The following is a 21,366-nucleotide window of genomic DNA, read 5'->3' on the forward strand; positions in this document are numbered from 1 at the left end:
GAGGCATTATTTACCGAGTTCTTAATAGACTACCCCTAGCAGTAGAAGACTACATTGGTCCCTTGTTCAAACAGATGTTTTCTGATTCAAAATTGCAGAAAATATGCATGTGCAAGAACAAAATCATCTAATATTGTTAGGTGTTTAACAGAAGATACTTCACATAAAATTGCAGAAGCCATGAAAATTGGGCCATTTAGTATTGCAACAGACAGGAATAGTGATTATGATGACAAAAAGTTGTGCCCAGTCTGTGTAAGAGACTTTGACACCAAAAAGGGCAAAGTCAGAGTACTCTTCTTTCATTACCAGAATTAACAGTAGATTCCACCAGAGAAAACATTTTTTTTTAGCTGCTTGATAATGCTTTGAATAAACATAAATTGTCAGGTAGGATGCCAACTTGATACTTCAGGAGTTCTCCTTATAATTTATCAGCAGCCTTTCCTGCAGCAAGGTGCATCATATGACAGGGACAAACTGATATGTACACTGAATGAGACATTTTTCAAAATATAGAATTCAACTCCTTTATGAATTCCAGTCATCACTGATTCATTATCAGCTGAAAACCCCATACAGTTCTGCAGAAGCAATGCCTCATTCAGTGTACATATCAGGTTCATTTCAGCTGATAATGCATCAGTGATGACTGGAATTCAGTGATGACTGGAATTCGTAAAGGAGTTGAACTGTGGTCTTCTTTTCCTGCCTGAGCAGGATAGCGCAAGATTATTTAGATGATTTCTACCTTGAATATCTTAATTCTCTTAAGTGAAACATCTCTACTGACTACAGATCTTTAAAAGAAATGAGTTTAGTTTTCATGTTTTCATATTAAAGTAGTTTATTGGATTGGTTGTGAGACTTTGAAATAGATACTTGAGTTTGCAGTATATTGTATACATTAGCAGACCGTTTTAGTTCAAAAGAGAAGATTTTTAATTATAAATTAGTTTAATCCTTTGTTTGCAAATAATTCATTTACCAGATTTTCAGCAGTATTACTGTCAGTTTCTATTATTAAACTGACGAGGTATATGGAAAATCCCTCTTCAGTTTGAAAACAGGGAAGCAGGATTGTCTGAATATCGGGGAAGGGATATATTCAAGTAAAGAAAGCTGAAGTTTGCAAATATTACATTGACAGGGTTGCATCTTGGATGCAAAACTGAAAATTCAACTAAAACTTAAAATTTTGCAATTAATTTTTTAATCTGTACATGCATAGGCACACATATAATAGTATTTAGCACATTTTGTTCATGAATCATGAGCATTATTTCCCCAAAATAGTAGAAATTGCCTGTTTGATCCTCTACAGTGTTACTGTTGTGGACTGCCATTTCAGTAGATTGAAGAGCAATCATGTCTGATAAATGCTGATTGGTTGCACTAATGCTGAAGTTTCTTTAATGAGACATATGTCTCAATGACGTTTGGCTGATTGTGATTGGACATGGTCATTTCAATTAAAATAATGCAAACTTAATTCAACAAGATCTAGTTTCCCTCGGGGACCATCACTTTTAAAATAACTGAATGGCAATCAAAAAAAGAAAATGCAACCACATGACCATACTTGGATTGGAGTTGCTTTGATAAGGAAAAAGGTGTCCAAGTAAGAACTACATGAAGAAGTAATTTGGCCTAGTTTGACACTTGTAACAGCACAGATTGTTATGGACATAAACAGCTCATACAGAGTCTTTCATTGTGGGACTGACATCGTGTAATTTTCCAGCAGGACTTGATCCATGCTGTTTTGTTCTCGTTGATGATTTGAATGATTGATGTAGACGTTAACGATAGTAATGCTGGTGCATACATATGCTGTTCTGCTGACTCAAAAGCCTTATCGTTTGAAAGAACAAGCTCGTACTGGATATTCTTTTGGAGATTTTTCATTTAAATTATTCTTTCATTTCACAGGAAAGTTCAAACATTCAGTGTTGTTTTAAAACTAAATGATGGACAGATGAGAAATTGTATGGTAGAAGTGCAGCCTGGTTATATTTTTTTTTTTAGTAGCTTAAAAGAAAGTAGAATAGGTATTTTCATTTTTCTTTATTTAGCGCTAGTGATAGAAGGGATACATTTTAGCACTTCCTTTTGTTCCACTTTTTTATTTTGTTACTTTTTTGATGCCTTATTGATAGGCCCCAAGTGTAACCAGACCCCCCTCCCCTTTTTTGTTTTCTTCAAATTAATGGGGGACAGTGCCCAAATCTGTTAAATCTTTGATGCTACCCTAGTTTCATGTTTTTGCACATTTGGTTGATGTTTGGGTGCAGTTTTTAAAAAATAAACACGAATTCTTCAATTACACTTCTTAAATAGATACAGATTTACCTATGATATTGTCAAATGTGTTATTTTTACTTTTACATCACCTACCGCATACACCATAAATGAAATCTGATTTTCTTCTCCAGATATCATCTACCAGCTGCTTGTTAATAAACCAGAAAAAGAAAAGGTAACTTTACAAAAGCTAGGTCACAACTTTATGGACTTGTCTTATCTAGTGAAAGCTATTGAATAAGATTTCTTCTTGTCATTTATGAGCAGCATTAAGCTGTCTAGTATAATGAAATAAATCATGATGTGAACGAAAATAGACAGTAATGAAATAAATCATGATGTGAATGAAAACAATAGACAGTAATGAAATAAATCATGATGTGAATGAAAACGATAGACAGTAATGAAATAAATCATGATGTGAATGAAAACGATAGTAATGAAATAAATCATGATGTGAATGAAAACAATAGACAGTAATGAAATAAATCATGATGTGAATGAAAACGATAGACAGTAATAAAATAAATCATGTGAATGAAAACAATAGACAGTAATGAAATAAATCATGATGTGAATGAAAACAATAGACAGTAATGAAATAAATCATGATGTGAATGAAAACGATAGACAGTAATAAAATAAATCATGTGAATGAAAACAATAGACAATAATGAAATAAATCATGTGAATGAAAACAATAGACATGCATGTGCAGCTAAAATCAGTGTGTTAGATTGTATGATTTAATAGTTGCAGTATTCCTTGCACTCAAAAATTTAATAAGAAAAGTATGCACAGTTGTAATGTGTAGGGCTGGCCTGTCTTTATTATTAAATTAACCTTTTAATGTCATTTAGTTGATCTGGTTTAATTGATATTGCACACTCAGATTGGAACTATTTAGGAGTTTCCACTATGTCTTTCCATAATTATGTTTCAGTACACCAGACGAGACTTTTATAAATTCAGTTTTTAAATCTTTTCACAATGTATAAATACAAATATTTGGAAAGTATAGAAGATGTGTTATATAATACATTTCAAAAATAGTTTTGTTTCTATTCCATGAAAAGAATTCTTTTGCTGGAATAGAAACATGTATGAATATACTGTTGACTATTTAGAGGTTAAACCCAGTATAAACCTCTTGTCTTCCTGACAGCTGTACAGCTAGCTGTATGTAACATAGCTTTTCGAAAAGACATCCTGGGGACGGTGCATTTTTTTGGGAGGGTGGTGGTGAGAGGGGGTTGTTGTTGAATACCATACATCACTATTTGACTGAAAACATTTTGTAAATTAAGTTGTTTTGATTTTTCTAATAGTTGTTGGATTACTCATGTACTGTTTTAATTATTTTGGAAATATCATAATGGATATATATAGAGCTATAAGCCTCAATAAGGTAGGAACTTTTTTTGTGTTTGTGGAGAAAAATTGGGGGGGGGCGCATTTATTAAAAGGGAGATTGAAATAACTATGGCATATTGTGTTCATTGTTGGCCAAGATGTGCCTTATTCTGAGCTATTCCAGATGAAAGTTAGTCACGGTGACCTATTTGTTTTACCCTGGCTAATTTTGTATCAACATGGAACTTCAGGGTGTTCCTTGCATTATGGTGTATCTCTCTGAAGTCAAGACATCACAGTGATGTACATTTATCACGCTAACATGTTATATGCATGTTATACGCTGCTTAAAAGGTTTTGATTTTCTGGCTTATCTTTAGTAGTAGACCTGGTGAATCAGCATAGTCCTTGCATGTGGAAACAGGCCCAGGGCCACAGGTATTGCAATCACTACTTATCAGCCATGAATGAATGACTTTATTATTTACAGTATAGTCCTTGTATCGATGGAAACAAGCCCAGGGCCAGAGGCATTGCAATCACTACTTATCATGTAGGGGCCCCGAGTGGCCTAAAGCGCTCTCCATTACGGATCACTGCCATCTCACCTCTACTCTATCTGCGTAGGTTCGAGTCTCGGATTTGGCCAATGTGTGTATGTGAGAAAGCTTGCCAGTAGCTTCTCATGGGTTGGTGGTTCTTTCTGGGGTTTTCCTGGGTTCTTCCTCCACCATTAATACTGGCCGCCATGTATAGCCTATCGTGTGCTGAAAAATGGCGTTAAACCCTACAACAACAACAACAACTTATCATGTATGATTGAATGACTTTATTGTTTACAGGGGTAATTGTATGACATCATACATGCACACACACACAGACATGGATTTGCAGGATAATTGTATTTCCTGCCTTGTCTTCTGAAAGTTCAGAAATTACAATTGCAGCATCAGGCAAATGTTGCATTTAGAATATTATGGTTTTTTTCTCAAACAGTTCTTGTTTTATGCAAAATGTACAAGTTATTCATGGGTTAAACCTTCTGTGCTTACAGGATCTTCTGACAGTGTTAATTAATAAAGTGGGAGATCCTGATTACAAACTGGCATCAAAAACTTCACATCTTCTCACAAAACTTGGTAAGTTCCATCCTAAATTTGTCTTTATAGACTGATCTTAAAATAGTTTGGAGACGGTGGTTGTGCCTTTAGTCACAGTTGGTCACTTAGGTTCAGTTCTTCTTTTGTGTTAAAGCTGACTTTCATACATGTGTAAAGAACATATTTTGATTCTTGTGCCAAGTAATAATTTAGGGCTGTTCCATTTAAACATACATGGTATCCAGGAAAGCATTTTTTTAAGAAAATATATGTCAGGGTACTTTGATTGCACAGAGTTCATATTAAAATGCTGAGAAAATTCTAAATTACATGTATGGGTGAGTACCCCACTTTCAAAGTGCCTTCCCTGGGCCCCATGTATATTTTAATGGAACAGCCATTATATTATACAAGATTAAAATATAGAAAACTGAAGCTTTATTATTATCCTTAAACTATTGTTTTATTTAAGCCAGTATTTCTCAGCTACAGTTAAATAACAATTATCAAGACATTTAAGATATGAATGGATTTGGTCCAAATTATTGCTTGTCATTGTGATAAAAATTACATTACTTAGTACTGAGGCAGTTGGAGTAAAAGCACCTTGCCCAAGGAAACACCGTGGTTGTGAACCTGAGCCGAGCTGATGGTAGGGTTTAAACTGCACAGAACCAGATCTGCTGGTGCATTATGCGAAGGCAGATCTGGGTCTGTGCTATTTACAGTGGGACTCGTATTATAAGAGAGTATATACTTACACAGACCATGACTTCAAAGATCCACTCATCTTCAGGTCACAATGATTGGTAACTTGTTACGGGTGAGCAACTTTTTTTCCTATATGAACATCACAGAATTATAGTCACATTATGGTCTCTCAATCGGTCTGATGATTAGATTTTTTAAAAACCCTTCAGGCAGAGATAATTGCAGTGGTCAGATTTTGATTTTATCACGTGTTTCAGTGGAGCAGCATCCCAACATGAAGACAGTTGTTGTTAGAGAAGTGGAGCAGCTAATGTTCAGACCGAACATTCCTGTTAAAGCACAGTAAGATTTTTCTTGTAGCAAGCTTATCAGACTATTCAGCTGGGTCCAACATTTCATCCGAATGGATGACCTTTAGGTAGTTAAAAATTATTTCAAGGAAGATCAATTTGAGACCTATGATGTCATGTGAAAGTTTTCTTGTTCTTCACTGGATTGTTAGTAGACTCATTACCTTATTGTGATGCGGCCGAGTGGTCTAAAGCACTTACCATTATGAATCACTCCATCTCACCTCTGTCTGTGTGGGTTCGAGTCTCGGATTCAGCTAATGTGGTTATGTGAGAAAGCTTGCCAGTAACTTTTTATGGGGTCGGTGGTTCTTTCCAGGGTTTTCTCAGGTTCTTCCTCCATCATTTATACTGGCCACCATGTACAGCCTATCTTGTGCTAAAAAATAGCATTTAACCCTGCAACAACAACAATAACTTAATTGTAACAAAGAACGTTGAAGATTCCTACTCATTTTCAGACCAAATGAGGAATAGGTTCCTGGATACAATGGTAGATTATTGCTGTTGGCTAGACTTTACATTTTTTTGTTGGGAGTGGTGCTTTAATAAAAGTGTATGAAGTACTGTGAATGTACTTTTACGTTAATCGTGGGGCACATGACCACTGTTATCTTTTTACCATAAGGTTTACTGAAACAACCCTTAAATTACAAGCTTACAGAACTAAAAAAAAGAAGAAAATATGATTGTTGGAGTTAAATCTGACTATTGGTTTTTCTGGTGAATACTGTTGTCTAATGGATCGTTGTGTAATTTTATGCATCTCAAAACTCTTATGTGTATAACTACTTTTGCTTTTGTCCATCAACTGCATTGAAACTTGAAGTACATTATTGACATGAAGCAAATATGTGTATGCAGTTTTATCAAGCTGCACTATTTTTCAAGAATTATTTCTGTTAGTGATTTGTGCCCCATTTTGGTGTTAGACCTTTTGTCCAGTGTCTTGTATTTTTATAGTTGTACCCAATTTTGGTGTCTGATGTGGTTTTGTTATCATGTTCCAATGTCCTGTATTTGTATAGCTCTGCTCCATTTTGGTGTCAGATGTTGTTTTGTCATGTTTTTTGTATTTGTATAGCCATGCTCCATTTTGGTGTCGCATGTATATGATATTTATAATTCTTGTGTGCCCATCTAGTTCCGTGTAGTTGATAAATTGCCCAGAAAGATAGCCTATGTTGTGGATATGAAATACACTTGGGCATATCATTCTGTCCTTTGAAATTGATAGACATCAGGTAAAATGTGCATATGATCTTCTTGTCATGCTCCAGTAATTCTTATTTTGTATGATGCTTCTTTTCTTCCAGCACACTTTAAAGGGAAAGCAAGACATAGCAGTCACTTTTCCTTTGATATCAACAGTTTGGCATGTTTTTTTCAAGCGACACTTTAATCTTGGGCTTAACTTGCAGCAACACCCAGTCCTCCATATTGATTCATTATGAATGTTCTTCTGTATGTTAAAACTTAAGTGCTTAAAATCAGCCAGATTTATTGTTCTTAAACCACTCATTGAGATGGTAAGGAAACAGAGCCATCCATGTCCTGTTGACACATTTCTAGGGGGTTTTTTTTGTATTTTTGCTATATAGGTGAGAAAAACTCTTAAAATTGTTTATGGGAAAATAAAATTTTGTTTTTATTTGTTTCAGATACTATTCTGTTTGTTTCCTCAACCAGTTGCCCCTGAGTGCACAGGAGAAAGAATTGGCCCTCAGACTGATAAAAATGTACTTCGCTTTTTTCAAGGTTAGCATTATCTTTATTTGGAATCAAAAGGGACTGCTCCAGTGGCCTAGTGGTTAGAGTATCTGCCTTGGAAGCAGGAGGTTGTGGGTTCGAACCCTGGCCGAGTCATGCCAGAGACTTTCAAAAATGGTACTAACAGCTGCTTCACTATGTGCTCAGCATTAAGAGGTTAGTGTTAGGACTGGTCGGCCTGGTGTCAGGATAATGTGATTGGGTGGGACATCATGCTACCTGTCTGTGGCATGATGTCCCAGTGCAAGACATCACTATAAACTGCCACACTGTAGACATCGTAGTGATATGACTGAAAAATTGTTAAAGCTACGTTAAAAATCTAAATCAAACACAAACACTCTCAGATCAGAAGTAACTACAGAGAGACTCTGTGCTTTTTTTCTATTTATGGAAACGTTTTGCAATATTTGTTAATATTGTAAGCATCATGGATGTTGTTTTCTGCAGAGACCTTCGCAAATATGTATTTTTAGCCTGATTTGTTGGGATCTATGATCAGAATATAGGGAAAAATTCATTATAAAAATATGCAAAAATTCATTATATAAATATGCAAATTTATATTTTCACATTCCTCATTCATATTGATCTGCTTGACAGATGATATTGAAACTTCCGGAATCCATGGTGGCTCATTTGTTTGAATGTCTGAATTGTAATCCAAATATTGTGGATTCTCTACCCATCCAGGCCAGTCTGGGTCGGCTGCCTTAGTGTGTCTTTGGGTATGGCATTTAGCTTCCCATTTCTTCAGCATGATTAATGGTTAATACTGTGCTTCAGGAATTTATATAAAAATGAGACAAAATTCTAAATTGCATCTGTGGGTAACCACTCCATGTTAAATGTTCCTTCCCACGATTCCAGGTATGTTTTACTGGAATAGCCCTAAATAAAATTGTCTTAAAATTTGCAAATCTGCGACTTTTATTGAATAAACTTTTATTTTTCACCAATGTATATGTTAATTAATTTTAAAAATGTGATCTTGATACTCAAGCGTCAACTTATTAGAATATTATTCTGCTGCAACACAGTTAAATTAAATAGAGTATAGCCATTAAGAAATTTTATTAAATAGTTTATAATCCCGAAGAAATAATTGTCCATGATTTTAATTTATGACCATACTTGTTTTATTTTAATTCTTATAAAAAAATATCTTTGTATTCATTAACAATGTATTTTACCAAGTATATACTGTAGTATCATTTATTTTAATTGGTTATGTAAAAAGGATTACTTAAATGTGTGTTTTTGCCCGAGGTTGCGTTTTTGTAAGCATTGAATTTGATTGATAAACTTCCACAAGTAACAAAAATAAAGAATACAAAAGAACAAAACTATGCTGGGTACAAATAGCAGTCACTTCAATGGTTAAAACAATGCTATTATTTGTATGAGCACAAACACCTGTCATGTTCAATCACTTCTACTCAACATCAGAGGGAGTTGATGAAGCCAAAAACAATAAGCTAATTGGATAATAAAGTACATGATTTCTTCCTTAAATAACTGTCCATCAGTTGCTTTCTCATGCCAATTTTTTTTAACAGAGTGGCTTAAGAATGGTAAAATTCAATGTAGATCACGGTCAGTTTGGATAATGTCATCATTCCATATATGAACCAAAGACATGACCCATTCTCAATACAGTTTGCAAGCAGTGTCAACATTTCGTGTGTTCAGAGCCTATCAGCTTGTGAAGATGCAATCTAAATTGAAAAACAATGAAATCACTCCTTTCTTTTGAGCCTGTCACATGTATGAACTAATTTAATCAATTAGACAAGACAACAAAAGAACCCTATAAAGACGAATTAAGTCATATTTCCACAACTGGTATGCTATACAGGTCAGAGAGACTGTTGGGGAAAATGTGATTATCAGTGTATTCTATTAGTGAACCTTAAAATATTATCAGTCAAGTTGATTCATTGGGTGATTGCAGCTGACATGAAAATATGTGAAAAATGAGATCTTTTTATCCATGGCTTTGAGAATTCTGGACATGTTTAATTTAACAATGTCAGATTTATTCACCTGCAAAACATTTTTATGTACCAGCAGACTTGATTGATATTTGATTCAGTGGTTTTGCCTAAAAATCAGTGAAGTGTGAGCTTCAATACCCTGCTGTAATTAGTGTATAAATACAGTGTTTCATTAGCATATGTGCTTTAGGCAACAGTTCTAGTATTTTAATGTTATGTTGTTTATTGGGACATAGCTTTCATGGAGAAAATGATAGGTAGATTGAGATTTTTCAAAAGTTCATTGAAGAATTGATTTGAATAAGTATTTAATCTTTTTTTTATATACTAGAATCATTCATTATTCTTTTATTTTCAATAGTGCAAATAAGAATAAGTCTGAATAACTTGTGCTTTTTTCCCCATTTCTTTCCATCTTTACTTTGCTCACAGCACATTGATTTAAGGCAGTGGATGGAAATAACAGCTAGTGGATACCATATAGATATGTGTACAATAAAACAAATGTATGTGAAAGTTAATTTTTATTATCAGATTACAGAAAGGGCATTGACTTATCAAATAGCTTTGTTGATATCTATGAATCAAACACTTAGAAGTGGGGGGGGGGCTTCTTCATGATATGTGGCAAGCTTTCATTGGGTCTTTACATTTGTGGTTTGGGGCAGCAACAATATCCAGAAAAATTAGTATGCCATGAAAATTAGTCCTACTTCAGTATACATGCAACAGATTTTAATGTTTTGGGGTTTGTGGCTTTATGGTCACAAGTTGCATGATTGTCATTTTGAGACTAGAAAAAGCCTGTAACTTGGCCTCTGCATGGTCAGTTCTTAATACAGTTCACATCTAAACTACTGAAATAATTTTTTAACATTGTTTTTTTAGGCATTTGTGAAGAAGGGTGAGGTGGACAGTAAGATGATGAGTGGTTTACTAAAAGGTGTCAATAGGGCATACCCTCATGCAAGAGGTAAGATTGATAGATTTTGATCATAGTGTCAGTAACTAGCTACTATGCTCTGGTTATCATGGCATTGCTAAGACTGTTTCCATTGGTACTGAATTATTCTGCATTATGTTGCACTGATCATTATAGTATTATCAGACATGATTTTTCTCTGTTTCAATCAGACTTGAATCAGATTTTTCTTTATATAGTCTGTTTTTTATATCATCTTCGATCTGGTTTTTAAAAAATGTTGTCCGGTCCCATTCCGCAATGTCCCTTGTAAATTATTTGTTCCATATATTAGTTAGCACATGACTCTTGTAAAGAGTATTCTAATTTGTCAAAGGTTTAAATTCATCCATTGAATATTCGTGTAATGGAAACTGATGGCAGTGGAAAGAAGGAGCATGCTTGCAAACATTGGTGTCCCAAGTTGTTGATAGAGACCATGACACGAAAAGTTTAGATAAAGGTTTAAAAAACATATGGAAATATGAATGGTTGGAGCGAAAAGTTGACGGAAATTTAATTGGTCAGTTTACAAGAAAGCTGAATATAGAGGACTAGCATTTTTTTACCTTTGCAAGAAAGATCTGAATTACGGTACTCACGGTTGGAAGGGATTGGAACAGCACCTAAAAAAGAAGCTGCATACGGAAAAATTGAAGCTCAGAAGGCATCTGGAAAAAGTGCAGTTAATTACTATAAGAAGAAAGCATTCTTGCATGAGAAAACAGATGTAGCCCTCTGTCAGAATATAGATAATGCATGTCACCAATACAAGCACCAGCTTGAAATGAAAAAGGCTGTCATTGAGAAGGAAAAGAAATGATTGCACAGTGAACCAAAAAAGTCATTGGTGACAAAAAGGAAGGCTAAAGAAATCTTTGCCAAAGCCGCAAAAAGAGCTTGACTGGCATATCAACAGGTTTTGTCCATTGGAGAAAAAGACAAGTGAATGTATGGAATTATTTGTATATAGTTGAGGTCCTTGGGTGATTATTTTACAGATTTGTTATGAAAAGAGAGAAGTATAATATATTTGCTGCAAAAATTGACAAATTATTGTGACTTAATTACGATATGAACACTGACATGCACATGAAGTAACTTCAGCATCAATAGTATTGGAGAACAATTCATGTGACAATAAATATTGTGAAATTATTGAAGTGAAGTTGAACATTTTTGGTAAGTTTATTAGTTTTTTAAATGATTATTCTGGTTTATTCTATGACTGTAAGTTGCACCAGGAGCAGTTTTTTATGAGTGTAAAATGTAATTTTGCCTTTGGCCCCTTCGAGCCTGGATCAGGAGCGCTGCCTCTCGAGACCCCGTTGGGGGAGGACCACCAAACCCCACATACAAATTTTCATTTTTGTTTATGTAAGACCAAAATCATATCTGTATTATAATGTTACATTCTACATTGGATTTGTTTGCCATAGTATTACATCAAAAGTGATATAGAAGAAAATGTTTTAGGTACTAGAGTAATTATTGCAAAAGGTAATTTTAAACTAACACCAGGTTATTGTCCTTGATTAGCATACACATATTCCTTTTCCTTCTCTTACTGGGCCCCGAGTGGTCTAAAGTGCTCACCATTCCAGATCACTGCCATCTTACCTCTGTCTGTGTTGGTTCGAGTCTCATGGGTACTTGAGAAAGCCTGCCAGTAGCTTCTCATGGGTTGGTGGTTCTTCCCAGGATTTTCCAGGGTTATTCCACCAGTTATACTGGCCGCCATGTATAGCCTATCTTGTGCTGAAAAACGGCGTTAAACCCTGCAACAACAAAAATCTTCTTCTTCCTCTTCTTTTCAAGTGCCCCAACAACAAGATGAAGGTGCCCTCTAGTAATCATCTTTTTCATCAGTCCATCAGTCTGTCTTTCCATTTACACTTCTTGTAACCACCAAACCTCTTCAGTTGTTACACATAATTAGATGCCATTTGGTAGATGAATAATATGAAGAGATGTGCCTTGGAAAGGCTTCATATTTTTCTGATCCAATTTTAATGCAATTATTGCCCTTTATTTTGCAATTTTAAATATCTACTTCAGCAGATCATTGTAACCTGTATAGCTCAGGAACCATTGAACATATTCTGATGCAGTTTGGTGTGAACACGTGTCTGATGACTCTAGATTTGCTTTTTATGGGTTAATCCCATTTTGGACAGATTTATGGCCCTCATATCTTCAAATGGATGTTGCTTGTAGCTAGCATAGCCCAACAGCCTCTAAGTGTACCTTTTCTGTGATAACTGACAGTGGGGTACAAACACACAGATTGCCATAGAAGTGAGGGCCTGTGTTAATAATGGACCCATGAGCAGTTAAGCAAGGGATGCCAACCTAGCTGGACATTGACAATTAAAAGATGGATGGGTGGGGATTGTTTATAATTTAATACTTGTTTTATAATCACATTGAGAGTAATTGTCAATAAAATACTTTGCTATTGAAGTTGTTCACCTTTCTATAAATTGCCTTTCATTTCAAGATTACCAACCTTTGTAAGATAGTTAAAAACATTACTCCAGAGGGTTTCAGCATTATCTTTTATACCTGTAAAAGCATTGTGTATTGACATTGATTTCTGCATGTTGACAATATTTGATTGTTATTGCAGATTCATAATAAAACCAGATTTATTAAAAAAAGTACAAACATTTTATTCATGAAACAACAACTGTCAATGTTAAAACTTTGGTTTTTATTAGTGAAATATTGAAGCCGCGGTTTTTATTAGTGAAATATTGAAGCAGCGATTTGATTGCATGTACAAGTGAAATTTATGCTTGTCCTTGAGTGTCAATTCTGTTATCTTAAAGTTCACCACAATCTTTGGAACTCAGTTCTCCAGAATAAACTGTATCTGTAAAATTTCACTTGCTTCCCTTACTATCCTTGATCACATTTGTGATTTGGTTGGATAAACCCCTGATGATTGTTAGATGGTTTAATTATGTTACCTACATAATAATATTTATAATAGTGTTCAGTTGGTCTGTTGAAATGAGTTGACTTTATAACTTCATGATCACTAGCCCTTACACTGGTTGGATTTGCCAGCCTTCTAACTTTTTTGTAATCCACCATTTATTTGATTTGATTCAGAAGACATAATTAATGTGATAATACAAATCAGGTCTACTTTTAATTGATTGTAACAATACAACAAACAGTTGCACAAATCAGAGATCAAAACACTGTTGGAACTTGGATTCTCACATTAATGATGATGTACATAGCTCTGACAGTAGAGTGGCACTTTTCATGTTTGAATATGAGAGAGCATATCTCATTGATGATGATTACACTGAAACTGAATTAAAAGGTAAAATTTAACAAATGAATTGAACATGTTCTGATGTAATTTGATGTAAACATTCTTTTAAAGACCCAGATGTGTATTTTTAGGTGGTTTTTTTTGTCTCATCTACTCCATTTTGGACAGAGTTATTTCCCATGTTGGTCAATTTTATGTTTGCGTAGTATGCTTTTTGTATTGAGAGGTCCTTGAAAGAATCAGATTTCAAGCTTTCAGTTTCATCATTTAGAAGAGTCATGGCCCCTAAATGCCAATATTTCCAACTTTGGTTTCCCAAAACAAGTTTTTCCCTTTAATGTCCTAAGGAGTCAATTTTAGTAATCATGTCTACTTTGCAAAGCACATTTTACTATTGTTCTAATCATCACCATCATCAATATCATCTGTCACCATCATCATTCATTATCATCATCACTTTTAAAACACGGCTGCTTTTCTAATAAGAATATTATGCATTTAATGATGATTCCAGAATAACATTTTGGGTTTTATTCTATAATCTTTCATCATTTATGTAATTTTAGTTGCAATTTCTCTTTAGCATATTATAAAAGTCATTATTATTAGGGTTTGTATATAGTTTAAACCAAAATTGTGTATATGTACGTTTGTTCTTGTTTTGTAAAGATGTTGCCTCTTTTGTAGTAATAATAGTAGCAAAGTTGTTGTGTTCTTTTATTCAGCTAATAGCTAATTTTATAAATTATTATTTATTATATATTATTCTGCTAACATATGTATTTGTTTATTCATCTAATGTAATAAAAATGTTGGTTCCATTATAATAATTCTGTTTGCTACATTGTTAAGATTTTATATGATCAAGATTACTTCTGGTAAGGAAAAAGGTAAAATTATGTTTCTGAATCCGTTAACATGTTACAAATGTGAATGAAATGAGGAAACATTTCCGGAAAGCAAGATTTACTTTGTCTTGGGATAAGAAACAAAACATCCAGGGCTGCCAACAGAAATTGGGCCTACCAAGTGGCCCTAGTTATGGCATAATCATCCCTTGAACATCAGTCTCACATCCATTTTGGCATAATAACACAAAAACTGAGTAGCATTGCTGCTTACTAAAATATGGAAAAACAATTTTGCTAGCATAAATGTAAATAAGGGAAAACTCTGAATAAAATTTCTCTGATATTTACAGACTGAAAGCTTCAAAACTATTTCCAGGATAATTTATGACCTAACAAAAAATGACACAAAAAATTTATTTTATTTCATTGTATTAGTCCTTGATTATTTTGGTAACTGTTTAACTGGAAAATACATTCAGGCCAGTGACAATAAAATCTACATTTGAAGACCTGTTCACAGATTTTCAGTTAGCTGCTGTAAATGTGCTTTTTTAATTCAAACAACCCAGCCTTAAATAGTGTAATTAGATTGTACGAGAATTTTTTTCTCCACCTGTCCAATATGTAGGCAAGATCATGCATCATGATCTTAAAAAGATTATCTGATTTTATTTTCCATTTTGTTTAACATTTTTCAATTCATTTTAATCTTGACAGATTATTCTAGAATCAAGAGTACAAAAGGGAGAGAAAGAATTTACACTCAAATGCACTCATTTTACACTCAAATGCACTCATTTTGTGAAAATTCATAGTAAAGGTATGGTTAATGTTTGAATTTTTTTTGTCGTTTTTCTTTTCCAGTTGATGCTGACTACATTTCTGAGCAGATGAACACACTTTACAAGATAGTTCATATTGTTAATTTTAACACTAGTCTGCAGGCACTGATGCTTCTGTACCAGGTTATGGACTCAAGGTGAGTAAATAAATATAGGGAGAAATAAATTCTGTTAGTATTTTTATGCCCTAGCTGGACAATAGTACCCCCTATTGTGGTGCTGTTTCATATCTCTCCATTCTTCACACCTTTGTAAAGTTTTGCATGTAGGTGATTTCAGGCAGTGTGATGGGATATGTGTTCTGTGAACAAATATCTTATTGGTAGTTTAATTATTATTAATTTTCAAAGCCAGAGTTACAACCAAATTTAAAAGCATAAAAAATTGCTCCATTATCACTCTTTAGTTCTCTTATTATGAAAAGTATGTAAATTAGAACAACAGATAAAAGAAATTTCAAGCCATATGTTTTATAGGACATAATAGTTTTGTGGTTCAGAACTGGGGAGCTGTAGTATGTGTAATTTCCATAGTTATGCAAGCATACACCCATGTACACATATACAGGCATTTGTTATAGGACCATAATCTAAGGTATTAAGTGATCTTTTCCTGTTAAAAAGGTAGTGGTAGAGTATATAATATTATGCCTCTCTGTCACACCATGGGTAGGGGCCCAGAGTGGCCAAGTGGTCTAAAGTGCTTTTCGTTACGGATCACTGCCATCTCACCTCTGTCTGCGTGGGTTCGAGTCTCGGATTCGGCTAATGTGGGTATGTGAGAAAGCTTGCCAGTAGCTTCTTGTGGGTCAGTGGTTCTTTCCCGGGTTCTTCCTCCACCATTAATACTGGCCACCATGTATAGCCTATCGTGTGCTGAAAAATGGCGTTAAAGGCTACAACAACAACAACAACAACACCACCATGAGTAGGTTTTGCATCAGATTGTCTAGATATCATTACATATCAACCCTGCTTTCGTCATCACACAATGTGAACACTCTTGTCCTCATGAAAAGATATTTATATTTCACATAATCCTTTATTAAAACATTCTTGGATATGTAATAATGACTTATTTAATTCTTTCCAGTCAAAATGTGTCGGACAGATATTACTCCTCACTGTACAGAAAGATGTTGGATCCTGCTCTAAAAAATTCATCAAAATGTGCCATGTTCCTCAACCTGCTGTTCAAGAGCATGAAGAAGGACATGTCAGAAAGGAGGGTCAAGGTAAATGTGCCTCACAAAAGTTTATTTATGTCCCCGCCACATGTGTGGCATGTATATAATGTTAGCCATATCTGTTCATCCTGTTCCATCTTGTAATGTATGTCACAAGTTTGATGGACCTAATGGTTTGAAATTAATGTTAGTATAATCATTTACTTTAAATAGGCCTGGATCAAGTTTTTGTTTTAATCGATTGAAATTGTATTAGTATGACTCTTTACATTAGGAATGCCTGCGTCAAGTTTGATTTTCATCAATTAAAATTAGTATTGTTATGACTGTACATTAAGAAGGCCTGAGTCAAGTTTGATGTTCATCTTTGCTGGGCAAAATATTATAAAATAATGTTTCCTATTTTGCTTAGAAATTTGGCCATCAACTTTGTTTCCACTCAACAATTTTCAAAGGATGTCATGAATTGAAATCAAATTTAGTATAACACTTTCTTTTAAGAAGATCATGGTGAAGTGATTTTTCTTTTCCTGCAAAAGTATACAGAGTTATGGCCCCTATTTGACATAGACCTATGCCTCCTTTCAGTTTCCTCAATAATCTTAATGGATTCAAACCAAATTTGGTATGAGGTTTGTATTAAGAAGATCCAGGTCTAGTTTGAAGTTTGCTGTTTTCCACAAAATTTGATGGATTTATGAGCCCTGATTAACTAGGCCCTACGCTCTTTAATTGCATAATATTTATGGAGGCATTCTTGGCGTATGGACGTAATTAAAGTTTTAATGGTATAATGCTATAAATTTTATGCTTTCATTGCTGTAAAAAAAAAAATGGTTGAACGCAGTTGTTGAAGATATAGCTTCCATTTTGACTGACTTCATATGTTTAACTGCATTCATCATCAGTTCTGTAGTCTGGTAGACCGAACAACCAGATTCCTCCATTCCTCTCTATTTTCTGTCTTTTCAGTGAGTTACTCAATGTCAAGCCTGTCCACTCTCAAATGTTATCTTCCCACATCTTTCTTTGCCTGCCTCTCTTTCTTCTTCCTTGTACAGTGCCTTGCAGGATTGTCTTGGCAAGTCCTGATGATCTTGAGACATGCCAATATCACTGCAGTTTACATTTTTTAACTGTGATCAGGAGGTCATAGTGAGGCCCAGTGGCTTGTCTGATCCTTTGCCACATTTCTTCATTGGTGACAGTCTTTGTATGTGACGCTGAGGATCTTTTGGAACATCTCATCTCTGGCCTCTATCCTTTTCTACGAGTCAGCTGTTATGGTCCATGATTTGCAGGCATAGAGAAATATGGAGATCACCAGTGAGTGCATCAGTCTGACCTTTGAACTGAGTGCGATGTTCTTGTTGTTCCAGATGGGCTTCAGTTTTGTCAGCAGTGATGCAGTGTCTGTGCAATTCTGGAGAGTACTTCAGGCTTCGATCCTTCATCTGTTACAGTTGCCCCCAAATACTTGAAGCTGTTGACTGTTTCTAGCTTCGTACCTTGGACCCTGATGTCAGTGCTAATGCCCTTGGTGTTGTTGGTTGTCATTTTTGTCTTCTCTGCACTGATTTCCATGCCATAGGCTGCAGAGGTTTTGTCAAGGCTCTCTGCTAAGCTAGCTAATTCTTGCTTCTTTCCTGCTAGTCCATCAATGTTGTCGGCAAAATGTAAGTTGGTGACTGTTCTGCCTCCGATGCTGACTGTACCTTCATGCTTTTCAAGCACGTCAGCCATGTTCTCTCCAGAAAGATGTTGAAGAGTATGGGAGAGAGCAGACAGCCTTGTCTGACTCTGACTCTGTCGTTCTGAACCAGTCCCCTATGCTGCTGTTAAAGTATACTGCACTGTCATAGAGGTGCTCTATTACTGTGATGAAGTTGGCATTGATGTTGTAGTGTCATGGTCACCCACAAGGCTGCATGCCCTATCCTGTCAAATGCCTTCTTGAAATTCATGAAGACACGGTACAGATCTTGCTGGTGTTGGAGGTACTACTCACACAATATCCAGAGGTAGAAGATCTGCTCTTTTGTGCTGCGCCCAGCTCTGAAACCTGTTTATCCCTGGGCGATGATCTTTTTAGCCTGCAGCTTTAGTCTGTTCAGCAGTATCCTCAACATGACTTTGCTTGGATGGCTTATAAGACTGATTGTACAGTGGTTTTGACACTGTTGCAAGTTGCCTTCCTTAGTGATTGGGTCCATGGCTGTGGCCTTACTCCTGTATGCCAGATCTTGTTGCAGATGTTTGTGAGGGTTCTAATCATTGCTTCTCCCCAAGCTTTGATCAGTTCTGCTGGTATGTTGTCCACTCCTGCTGACTTCCTCTTTTTCAGCGATCTCACTGCGGCTTCTACTTTTTCACCTAGGATAGGGTGGTTGTCGTTAGTTGCTGGAGGGACATTCAGTACCTCTGGATCTATTGTGGCTCAGTGGTTGTAAAGTTCTGTGTAGTACTCTGTCCATCTTTCCAGAATATTGTTTTCTTCAGTGAGGCAGTTTCCGGCTTTGTCCTGTAAGGAGGTAACCCGCTGTTGCTTTGTGCTTGTTAGAACTTGGACCAGTTGTTATGATTTCCTGCTGTTGTTCTTTATCAAGTTTCCCTCAATGTCTTTGGACTGTTCTTCTATCCAGTTCTCTTTTGCTTTTTTCATGCTTTTCTTGACTTCCCGGTTGACTACCTTGTACTGCTCTGCCCTTTCTTTATCATTCTTTTTCTTCTTCAGTTACCTCCTCTTGTCACACAGGTTCATGACCTCAGCTGTAACCCAGGGCTTCTTGACTGGGCGATGTCTGCCACTGAAGGTGGTGATCAACGTGTCCATGTCGGTATTGTCGGAGTCAATCTGACTGTGATGGTCCCCGCTTGGCATTCCAATCGCCTTGCACAACCAGAATGTCTTTCTTTGGGGTTTTATCCACAGCTTCTTGTAGCTGGTCTTCCACATCCGCATCATCATTCTGATGTTGGGGCCTATGCCTGTGTTATGGTGATGTTGAATGGAGTTGCCCTTAGGTGGATGGTGGTGTGCAGCCTGGAGATTGGCTGACATCCCTTGACAGTACTCATACTGTTCTTGTGTACAAGGAGCCCAACTCCCTGCTCATGTTTGTCTTCTCTTCCACTGAAGTACAGTTTGTGGCCTTCCAAAGTAGTTGTTTCTCCAATGTTTTTCCATCATATCTCACAGAGTCCTAGGATGTTCCAGCAGTATCTCTTATTTCATAACTGCAGTACATTATGTTATATATCAGGATAAGCAGAAGTAAAATAAACAAAATAAGTTACAAGTAGAGTAAGATTGCATCAGTTGGACACAAGCTAAGTTACAAATTGAATTTGATACAATATATTTGTTTCTTGCACATAATATTTAACTGTTTCCAGTTCTGGTTGCAGTATATAACTTGCACCTTGAAAATTAATTTATACCTTTGATGAGCAAGATAACATAACATTCTTTCACTTATTTTTATGATACTTAATTCATTATCTTCATTTATCAACAGGCCTTTATCAAGCGGCTGTTACAGATCTGCTGCTATCAAAACCCACAATTCACCTGTGGATGTTTGGTTTTACTTTCAGAGGTAATTAAGATAATTCATTTCAGTTTGACAAAGCATAGTAGTTTTAGAATTGTTTAAAAATTAGATCTGTTTTTTGGCTTAGGACAATTTAATTCCCCATGAGACATAGTATTCCTTTTCTTTTACCAAATATAGTTTGTATTACAAATAATAGTAACTAGTCCATGGTCTTACTAAAATTAGTAACGAAGTACAAATCCACTGGCTGTTCTTGTCAGTTTCATATTTATAAACTCAAATTTTGGTAAATGATTGCATCTTATAGTAGCTATTTCTCTGTACTTTTGTCAACAGGTGTTAATACTTGAACAATAGTAGAAAACACTTCTGCATGGAAATCACCAGAATAAATCCTCAGTGTTTCATATTTTAGTATCAATTCTCTACCAACACATACATGCCAACCATTATGCTTTTGGCGTAATCATTATGCTTTTTTCTCCTTACTAAATTACGCTTTACACGTAAATGTATTCAGATTACACTTTTTGGGTATATCTCCCTCCCCAGAAAATTAATAATTGTTTTCCCACTTTTATTAGCATCCCTTTAATCTTTCAGACAGTATTCTAGAAAAGACAGCTTCTACATAACTCCAGCATAGGACTATGCTTGCTCTTAGACTTGCATGCACTTTCCTAACTGTATCATGTTCTATTTATAACAGCTGCCCTATTTCCAAGAAACATGCTGGTTTCTACTTTCAGACTTTTGACCTCAGTTTCTATTTATAGCAGGTGTGTGACTTTGTTAGGAGAGAACAGACTGGTTTTCTAACTTTTACTCTTTGCCTGCAAATTCTTTGTTCTGATTCATATCTACTACAGAACCAGTCTGTAGGTATTTATGCTAAAAGTCAAGTCAGATTTATTCTAGTCGATACGTGTGTTAGAGCAAAAATGTTTTTCAAATAATTTCACAGAGGGATTAGAAAAAGACAAAAAACTGATTCAAAGATGAATACATAAATTACACAAAACAGCATTCCATTCTAGGGCAGCTTCACGCCCATTGCAGGCTGTGTAGAAAGGATTTTAATATTGGTGATGGTAG

General features: G+C 35.4%; 1 protein-coding gene across 1 annotated transcript in view; it reads left to right on the forward strand.

Annotated features, from left to right (window-relative positions):
* LOC149804305 (CCAAT/enhancer-binding protein zeta-like) overlaps positions 1-21,366 on the forward strand; it is an 80,249-nt gene that overhangs the window by 31,854 nt on the left and 27,029 nt on the right. Inside the window, exons 10-17 of the mRNA XM_089938642.1 lie at positions 2,436-2,479; positions 4,712-4,796; positions 5,726-5,810; positions 7,480-7,576; positions 10,474-10,558; positions 15,551-15,665; positions 16,621-16,762; positions 20,233-20,313. Of these exons, the coding sequence (XP_089794768.1) occupies positions 2,436-2,479; positions 4,712-4,796; positions 5,726-5,810; positions 7,480-7,576; positions 10,474-10,558; positions 15,551-15,665; positions 16,621-16,762; positions 20,233-20,313 (734 nt within the window). The remainder of the gene's footprint in view (positions 1-2,435; positions 2,480-4,711; positions 4,797-5,725; positions 5,811-7,479; positions 7,577-10,473; positions 10,559-15,550; positions 15,666-16,620; positions 16,763-20,232; positions 20,314-21,366) is intronic.

Source organism: Sinohyriopsis cumingii, chromosome 2 (genome assembly GCF_028554795.1).
Source record: "Sinohyriopsis cumingii isolate HCF-2022 chromosome 2, ASM2855479v2, whole genome shotgun sequence".
In the NCBI taxonomy this organism is placed as follows: Eukaryota; Metazoa; Mollusca; class Bivalvia; order Unionida; family Unionidae; genus Sinohyriopsis; species Sinohyriopsis cumingii.